The sequence below is a fragment of the Chiloscyllium punctatum genome, chromosome 1 (assembly GCF_047496795.1).
Source record: "Chiloscyllium punctatum isolate Juve2018m chromosome 1, sChiPun1.3, whole genome shotgun sequence".
Lineage (NCBI taxonomy): Eukaryota > Metazoa > Chordata > Chondrichthyes > Orectolobiformes > Hemiscylliidae > Chiloscyllium > Chiloscyllium punctatum.
In genome coordinates this window covers 169,329,635-169,339,153 of record NC_092739.1, presented here as the reverse complement: position 1 = coordinate 169,339,153, position 9,519 = coordinate 169,329,635, and the positions used below count along the sequence as shown (strand labels likewise).

Below are 9,519 nucleotides of genomic sequence, written 5' to 3'. Positions count from 1 at the left end.
TGTCAGTGTGGGGAGATTGTCAGTATGGGGGGGTGTCAGTGTAGGGGTGTCAGTGTGGGGGGGGTTTCAGTGTGGGGGGTGTCAGTGTGGGGAGATTGTCAGTATGGGGGGTGTCAGTGTAGGGGGGTCAGTGTGGGGGGGTTTCAGTGTGGTAGGGGGTCATGGTGGGGGGGGTCAGTGTGTGTGGGGGTGTCAGTGTGGGGGGGTCAGTGTGGGGGGGTGTCAGTGTGGTAGGGGGGTCAGTGTGGGGGGGGTGTCAGTGTGGTAGGGGGTGTCAGTGTAGGGGGGGTCAGTGTGGGGGGGGTGTCAGTGTGGGGGGGGTCAGTGTGGGGGTGTCAGTGTGGGGGTGTCAGTGTGGGGGGGTATCAGTGTGGGGGGGTGTCAGTGTGGGGGGGGGTGTCAGTATGGGGGGGTGTCAGTGTGGGGGGGTGTCAGTGTAGGGGGGTCAGTGTGGGGGGTGTCAGTGTGGGGGGGGTCAGTGTGGGGGGTGTCTGTGTGGGAGGGTGAGTGTGTGTGGGAGGGGGTGTCTGTGTGGGGGGGGGTCAGTGTGGGGGATGTCAGTGTGAGGGGGGTCAGTGTGGGGGGGGTGTCAGTGTGGGGGCGGTGTCAGTGTGGGGGGGTGTCAGTGTGGGGGGTCAGTGTGGGGGGGGTGTCAGTGTGGTAGGGGGGTCAGTGTGGGGGGTGTGTGTGGGTGTGTGTGTGGGATGGGTGTGAGTGGGGTGGTGTGGGGGGTGGGTGTGAGTGAGCGTTGTGGGGGTGAGGTGGGGGGGTGTGGGTGTGTGTGGGTGTGTGTGTGGGAGGGGTGGTGTGGGGATGGGTGTGAGTGGGGGGTGTGGAGGGTGGGTGTGCGTGGGGAGTGTGGGGGGGTGGATGTGAGGGGGTGGGTGTGAGTGCGGGGGTTGGGAGGTGGGTGTGAGTTGGCAGTGGTGGGGTGGGCGGTGGGTGTGAGTGTGGGGTGTGGGAGATGGGTGTGAGTCAGGGGAGTGGGGGTAGGTGTGAGTGGGGCAGTGGGAGGTGGGGGGTGTGGGGGGTGGAGGTGGGTGTGAGTCGTGGGGTCGGGGTGGGTGTGCGTGGGGGGGAGGGGGGCCTGGGAGGTGGGGGTGTGGGTGGGTGTGAGTCAGGAGGGTGGGGGGTGGGGAGGAGTGGGGGGTAGTAGGAGGTGGGTGTGAGTCGGAGGGGTGGGGTGGGTGTGAGTGGGGCAGTGGGGGGTGGGTGTGAGTCGGGGGGTGTGGGGGTGGGTGTGAGTTGGGGGGTTTGGGGGTGGGTGTGAGTGGGGGGGGTGTGGGGGTGGGTGTGAGTGGGGGGGGTGTGGGGGTGGGTGTGAGTGGGGGGGGTGTGGGGGTGGGTGTGAGTGGGGGGGGTGTGGGGGTGGGTGTGAGTGGGGGTTTGTGGGGGTGGGGTGAGTGGGGGGGTGTGGGGGTGGGTGTGAGTGGGGGGGGTTTGGGGGGTGGGTGTGAGTGGGGGGGGCGGGGAGTGGGTGTGAGTGGGGGTTTGTGGGGGTGGGGGTGAGTGGGGGGGTGTGGGGGTGGGTGTGAGTGGGGGGGGTGTGGAGGTGCGTGTGAGTGGGGGGGGTGTGGGGGTGTGTGTGAGTGGGGGTTGTGGGGGGTGGATGTGAGTTGGGGGGGTGGGGGTGGGTGTGAGAGGGGGGGTGTGGGGTAGTGGGTGTGAGTCGGGGGGGTGGGTGTGAGTTGGGGGAGTGGGGATTGGGTGTGACTGGGGGTGTGTGGGAGGTGGGTGTGAGTGAGGGGAGTTGGGGAGTGGGAGGTGGGGGGTGGGGAGTGGGTGTGAGTGGGGGGAGTAGGAGGTGGGGGTGTGGGAGGTGGGTGTGATTCGAGGGGGTGGTGTGAGTGGCGGGGTGTGGGGGTGGGTGTGAGTGGGGGTGGTGGGTGTGAGTGGGGGGGTGGGTGTGAGTGGGGGTGGTGGGTGTGAGTGGGGGGGTTGTGGGGGTGGGGTGTGAGTGGGGGGGTTGGGGGGTGGGTGTGAGTGGGGGGGGTTGGGGGGTGTGGGTGTGAGTGGGGGGGGGTGGGGGGTGGGTGTGAGTGGGGGGGGTTGGGGGGTGGGTGTGAGTGGGGGGGGTGGGGGGGTGTGGGTGTGAGTGGGGGGGGGGTGTGGGGGGTGGGTTGTGAGTGGGTGGGTGTCGGGGGGGGGTGTGGGGGTGGGTGCTCCCTCCACACACAGTGTCCCTCAGTTCTCCCTCAGTTCCCTCAGTTCTCCCTCAGTTCTCCCTCAGTTCTCCCTCAGTTCCCTCAGTTCTCCCTCAGTTCCCTCAGTTCCCTCAGTTCTCCCTCAGTTCTCCCTCAGTTCCCTCAGTTCTCCCTGTACACACCACGAGGACTGGTCTGGATGTGGTGCCCCACTGTAATATTTGTAAATGTTTTGTAGACACCCGCCCGGTGGGAGGGTAAGGGAGGAGGGGCCTACACAGAGACTTCCAAAGAAGCTTGAAGGGCCCGTTGAGTAAACCAGGGTACGGCAGCTGGGGTTGGGGAGTGTAAGTATCCACAGTGCATCACTGTCGATCAGTCACTACCCCCAGGGACAGCAAGTGGGTTCAGAGGCACATCGTCTCTGTAAGGGGACTCAACTGTGGAGTGCAGACAGCTTGCTGCATTGGTAATGAACCTGGGTGAGGTTGGTATGCAGCTTCGGATCTTTATTGAAGCAGAGAGACAGAGAGAGGCAGAGAGAGAGAGAGAGAGAGACAGAGAGAGAGAGAGAGACAGAGAGAGACAGAGAGAGAGAGAGAGAGAGAGAGAGACAGAGAGAGAGACAGAGAGACAGAGAGAGAGAGAGAGACAGAGAGAGAGAGAGACAGAGACAGAGAGAGACAGAGAGAGACAGAGAGAGAGAGAGACAGAGAGACAGAGAGAGAGAGAGAGAGACAGAGAGAGAGAGAGAGAACAGAGAGAGAGAGAGAGAGAGACAGAGAGAGAGAGAGAGACAGAGACAGAGACAGAGAGAGAGAGAGAGACAGAGAGAGAGAGAATGAGAGAGAGAGAGAGAGAGAGCAGCGACACTTCAATTGATTCAGCTCTGAGATGGCCAAATTCTCATCAGAGGAACCCTCACTGTCGCTGGGTCGGAATCCCGGAATCCCGGAATCCCTTCCCTCGGGGCATTGTGGGTCTACCTACAGCAGATGGACTGCAGCAGGTCAAGAAGGCAGCTCACCCCCACCTTCTCAAGGGGCAACTAGGGACGGGGTAATAAATACTGGGCCCAGCCTGTGATGCCCATATCCCACCAATGAATAAAAGAGAATCCGAGCCAATCTCCCCTCGGACTGTGAAGAATAACAAGAGATCCCATTGAAATGTAAGCTGTGAGAGTGTACGACAGTGTAGATGGAGACAGGATACTGTCCCTTACTCAGGGTAATGGGCAGGATATTTCAGACTGGGGTGAGGAGGGATTTGTTCAGTTGGTGGAAGTTGGGGGTTTTTTTGGGTGGGTGGGTGGGTGTGGTGGGTGTGAATCTTTGGAATTCCCTCCCCCCACAGGCTGAAGCAACTTTATCTTTGAGCAGGTTCAAGGTGGAAAAGGATAGGTTTGTGGAGACTAATCACACCAGAGTCTAAAAAGGGGTTGGCTTCTCAACCTGAAACATCAACTTTGATTTCTCTCCCCAGATACAGGACTTATCCACTTAATGGTAAGGTCCTAGGGAGTGTTACTGAACACAGAGACCTTGGAGTGCAGGTTCATAGCTCCTTGAAAGTGGAGTCACAGGTAGATAGGATAGTGAAGAAGGTGTTTGGTTTGCTTTCCTTTATTGGTCAGAGTATTGAGTACAGGAGTTGGGAGGTCATGTTGCAGCTGTACAGGACATTGGTTAGGCCACTGTTGGAATATTGCGTGCAATTCTGGTCTCCTTCCTATCAGAAAGATGTTGTGAAACATGAAAGGGTTCAGAAAAGATTTACAAGGATGTTGCCAGGGTTGGAGGATCTGAGCTACAGGGAGAGGCTGAACAGGCTGGGGCTGTTTTCCCTGGAGCGTCGGAGGCTGAGGGGTGACCTTATAGAGGTTTACAAAATTATGAGGAGCATGGATAGGATAAATAGACAAAGTCTTTTCACTGGGATCGGGGAGTCCAGAACTAGAGGGTATAGGTTTAGGGTGAGAGGGGAAAGATATAAAAGAGACCTCAGGGGCAACTTTTTCACACAGAGGGTGGTACGTGTATGGAATGAGCTGCCAGAGGATGTGGTGGAGGCTGGTACAATTGCAACATTTAAGAGGTACTTGGATGGGTATATGAATAGTAAGGGTTTGGAGGGATATGGGCCGGGTGCTGGCAGGTGGGACTAGATTGGGTTGGAATATCTGGTCGGGTTGGACCGAAGGGTCTGTACATCTCTATGACTCTATGCTGCCAGACCTGCTGAGCTTTTCCAGCAATTTCTGTTGTTGTATCTCGAAGGGCAGGCCTCACTCGGTTTATTAACAGCACTTTTGGTGCTGCCTGTTAACTTTGTACCCAGCTCCGAGTGCAGCACCTCAGTGCCCTCCTTACTGAAGTCATTGTTGCCAAGGTGGGCTCCTCTCTCTGACAGGTCAACCCCCCACCCACCCAGGAGGCTGCAGTCACCCAGTCACCTTGGTCCTCTCTCACTACTGATGTGGCTGCCTTCCTCACAACTCTCACCTCCTAACATGGTCATAACGATTACCTTCTGCTTTTCTAGGACAAGCTGGAGATTTGCCCAGTTACAGATTCGAGCAGATCTCCGAACTGCATGAGTCCCTGAATAAGTTATATCTCAGCCAGAAACACTGCCAGGTGAAGATCCTTGTGCTAACAGCGAGGAGGGGACCTGTTAAACTCCACCTGTGTGCACACAGATTAATCCTGTCCCTCAGCACAGATGGAAACCTCATCAGTGAGAACAAAACCAGTGGAATCCAAATCCTGGTGCAAGACGATTGTCTGCCATATGTTGAAGACTTCATCAGGTATGACGCTCCTGTCACCATCGCCAGAAACTTCTCCCTGTTTCAGAATCAAACCGGAAAACAGACAAGGGTCATTTTAAAATCAGGACGGGAGGTTAGGGGTCAGGGGACCTGGGGAAAAGATACCACTGCTTACTCTGGGAGCAGCATTCGGCCCCTCCAGAGTATCCCAGCCCCTCAGTCAATCCGATCAACTCTACTTTCCTGTCTGATCCCGACATCCCTCGATTCCCCAAGATTCAATGATGGGGACCCACCATCCCCTGGGTCAGAGAAGATTCATGCTCTCTGGGGAAAGGGACCTCTCCTGATCCCAGTCAGAAACGGCCGGGCACCTATCCTGACTCGGGGAGGGGGGGAGAGCTGTGGTTTAAGATTCCCCGACCCAGGGAAACAGTCTCAATGTCTACCCCACCAGGGCCCCTTCACAGTCTGCAGGTTTTAATGAGATCAGCTCCATCTGTAAACACCAGTGAACACCCACCCAACTGTAACCAGCCCTGACTGGAGAGAGAGAACCCGAATCCCAGGGAATACCTTCACTTGGGAATGATTTATCTGTTCATTGGGTGTGGAGAAACAAAGAGCAGGGTCCATTCCCCCAGGGACCAAGGGGAGATCTGTCTGTATGAAATGATTAATAATTATTTCACTTCGGCCTTTACTCAGGAGAAGGAGGGTGTAGGTACAGGAAGATGGACGGTAAAGGTCCTTGAGCAGATTGACAGAGGGAGTGAGGAGGTATTGAAGGGTTTGTTGGATTTAAAACAGGACCAACTCCCAGCTCTGTCTGAATTGTATCCCAGGCTGCGGTGGGAGGTGAGAGGGGTAATTACAAGAGCCCTGACCCAAATGTGTATCCCAGCTCTGGCCACAGGGAGGTGCCAGAGGACTGGAGAATAACCAATGTGGTTCCATTGTGGGAAAGATAGAGCAGGAACAACCAACCAGGGAGTCTCTCATCAGGGATAGGGGAACGATTGTAGAAAGTAGTGAAGGAGAGAGGTAGTCTCCATTTGGAGAGGTAATATCTGATCAGGGATGGTCAGTGTGGCTCTGTCAGGAGGAGCTCGTGTCTATCTGATCTGCTGGACCTTTTCGAGGAGGTGCCAGGTGTGTAGATGAAGGTAGTGCCGTTGATGTGGTTTCTATGGATTTCACCAAGGCCTTAGACAAAGTCCCATTCGGGAAACTGGTAAAGAAGGTCAAAGCTGACGGGATCCATGGAACTTGGTAAGATGGATCCAAAATGGTTTTTGTGAGAGGGGACAGAGTGTGATGGAGAAAGCTGTGTGTGTGAGACTGGTGCCTGGTGTGGGTTGGTGTCCCACAGGGATCAGTGTGGGGTCCCTTATTGTTTGGAATATTCATTAACAATGGAGACGAGAATGGGAAGGGGGAGCTGATAAATCATGTTCTGGGGGGGGTTACAAAGATCAGGAGGTTGACAGTGAGGAGGAAGGTGTTCGGTTCCCAGAGGGTAGAAACAGATTGGTCAGATGGACAGACCAATGACAGATGGAATTTAATCCTGATAACTGTGAGGTGATGCTCTTTGGGAGAAGGAACAAGACAAGGGAGTCATCAATGAAAGGCAGGACTCGAGGAAGCTCAGAGGGCAGAGGGACCATGGGGAGATTGACCACAGATCCCTGAAGGTGGTGGGACAGGGTTAATCAGGTCATTCAGAAGGAGTATGGGACACTTACTGTTCTCAGTGAGAGATAGATGATCAGAGCAGGGCAGTGATGTTGGTGAGGCCACAGCTGGAGGTCTGTGGGCAGTTCATGTCCCCACACAATAGGAAGGATGGGATTGTACTGGAGGGGGGTACAGAGGGAGATTCATCAGGATGGTGTCTGGGATGGAACATTTCAGTGATGGAAGAGAGGCTGGTGTTCTTTGGAGCAGAGATGGTTGGGGGGGGGGGGCTGTAATAGAGGTGGATAAGATTATGAGGAGCATAGACGGGGGGGGGATAGAAAGTAGCTGGTCCCCTTCATCAAAGGGTCAATACCAAGGGGACATAACTTCCCAAATCAACTTCCCAACTCGGTGAGCATACCCACAATCACAACATTTTAAAGTGAAAAGCAGGAGGTTTCGAGGGGATTTGAGAAAAAACACCCTTTGACCCAGAGAGTGGGGGTGTGGAGGGTACTGACTGGGAGGGGAGTTCAGGAGTGAGACCTCACAATGTCTAAAATGTAATTAGATCAGCATTTGACGTGTCATAACATTCAAAGTTATGGGCTAAGTGCAGGGGAATGGGTATTATTTTTGGTATTTTATTTTTGGTATTCTAGCCTAGATGGGCTGAAAGGCCTTTTCACACTGTACAATTCTCTGACATTTGCCTTCCTTATTTATGAACTGTGGCTGTTCCTGCTACTCTGCAGATCTCACTACATAACAACATTTACACCTTTCACAGTTTTAAAGAGAGATTCTGCTGTTTTTGTTCAGAAACCATTCCAATGGGGAACTGTTTGACACGACTGGGTGGGAGGGTGAGCTGTGAGCACGAGGTACAGATAGCTCAGGGGGATATTAAATACATTAACTCATTGTTTCCTTTCTCTTTTCTCTCCATGTCCTCCTCAGGTATTTTTACACCAAGAAAATTGACATCAATCTGTCGTCAATCAAGTGTATTCACAACATGGCGTCCAATTACGGTGTGACTGCAATTCGTGATTACTGCGACAAACTGTTCTACAAACTGCTGCCCCAGGACCCTTCCTTCAAACACCAACTGGAGCTGTATAACTACGCTGAGACAGTGAGGGACTCTCTGCTGAAAGAGATTTGTATGGAGTATTTTGCTTGGAATTGTGAAACATTTATCAGGTCCCCCAGCTGGTATGAGGTGACTGGAGATCAACTGAACACTCTCCTGCTCAGGTCAGACATTGTCATCTGGAATGAGCTGAGTTTGTTTAAAGCTGTTGAAACCTGGATCATTCACAAGAAGAAGACGGAACTGACCCATGAGCTTATGGATAAGATCCGCTTTCACATGATCCCACCGGAAGACCTGTCCTGGATTCAGCTACAATCTAAACTGTATGAAGAACATGATGGCTTCTTTCTCAAGAGATTTCTGAAAGCTTTTGAGTTTCATTCAGTATCAGTTGAGCAGCTTAACAAAGAAAGGTATTTCTCTGACCTCAGCTTAGAGCCCAGAATTTATATATCCTCCGAGTGGAGCGCTGCATTAGACATTGACCCAATTAGCAACATGCGCTCCTCATCCTCCATGTACTATAACGGTTATCAGTATGTCCACCAAGTCAGCTTCACTCAGCCATCCTCTCCAACCATGACTTTTCAAACCTCCAGCTTCACAAGTGCCTTCTATAATTCGGACACTGTGTTATGGACAGCTCACTATCATACAAGTTTACAAAGCTGTAAAAGGAGTAAGGTGCGCTGTCCTTACAACATCTATCCCATTGCAACCTTAAACATCAAACATCAGAACAAAGAAAGCCCTGTTCAGTATCAGAACAAAGTGCTTCTTCTTTGTAGTAATAATTATGTATCATATGTTCACGATGTCAAGCAGGGTAATGCTGTTCTCCCCTCCTTCAAAGGTCAGGGCCTCTTTTTCTTTGGCTGTGAATCTGGTTATTTCTCTACACTCAAGTTTGTAATCCGGCCAATGTACAGGTGAAACGAGTATTAGCACAGACACTATTACACTCTGTACTCAGTACAATTCAGTCTACAGACCGTTTCATACAATATATTCTGATTGTGATATACACCAGGACAAGTCAGATCCCAGAATGAGATCTGGTTTAATAGACAGATATTTATTGAAAAGTATACAATGATTTTTCACTGAAACATAAGCACAGCTATCACAGACAGTGGCATTCAGCTCCTCAATTCTTCACTGACCCTCTGAACAGCATCCAACCCAGACCAATCTCCCCAATCCCTATAACCCTGCATTGCCCACAGCTAACCCACACATCCCTGAACACTATGGGGCAATTTTCAATGACCAATCCACCCTAACCTGCACATCTTTGGACTGTAGGAGCAAATCCATACAGACACAGGGAGAATGTACAAACTCCACACAGATGGTCTCCCGAGACTGGAATCGAACCCAGATCCCTGGTGCCGTGAGGCAGCAGTGCTAACCACCGTACCACACACGTACCCACACCAAGGTGCTGACTCTGAAATGGTTGAGCAGTTAGTTGTATGAAATGCTTCTGTTGTATGAAACTCAGCTCCAGCAAACTCTGCAAAGGTTACCTGGGGATGCAGCTTCTCTTACAGATAGGGTCTGGGAATACCTGATCATGGAATATCCCAGACCCCACCATCCCCATCCCTGGATAGGTCCTGTCCCACCCGCAGGACAGGCTCAGCAGAGGGGGGGGGGCAGCACAGTGGGATACAGTCGGGAGGGAGTTGCCCTGGGAATCCTCAACTTTGACTCCGGACCCCATGAAGTCTCATGGCTTCAGGTTAGACATGAGCAAGGAAACCTCCTGCTGATTACCACGTACCGCCCCCCCTCGGCTGATGAATCATTACTCCTCC

General features: G+C 53.1%; 1 protein-coding gene across 1 annotated transcript in view; it reads left to right on the top strand.

Moving 5' to 3' along the window:
- The window catches only part of LOC140480722 (galectin-3-binding protein-like), a 146,584-nt gene extending 137,952 nt beyond the window's left edge, over positions 1-8,632 (top strand). The window contains exons 5-6 of the mRNA XM_072575994.1: positions 4,864-4,956; positions 7,561-8,632. Coding sequence (XP_072432095.1) covers positions 4,864-4,956; positions 7,561-8,632 — 1,165 coding nt within the window. The remainder of the gene's footprint in view (positions 1-4,863; positions 4,957-7,560) is intronic.
- Positions 8,633-9,519: the final 887 nt, after the last annotated feature.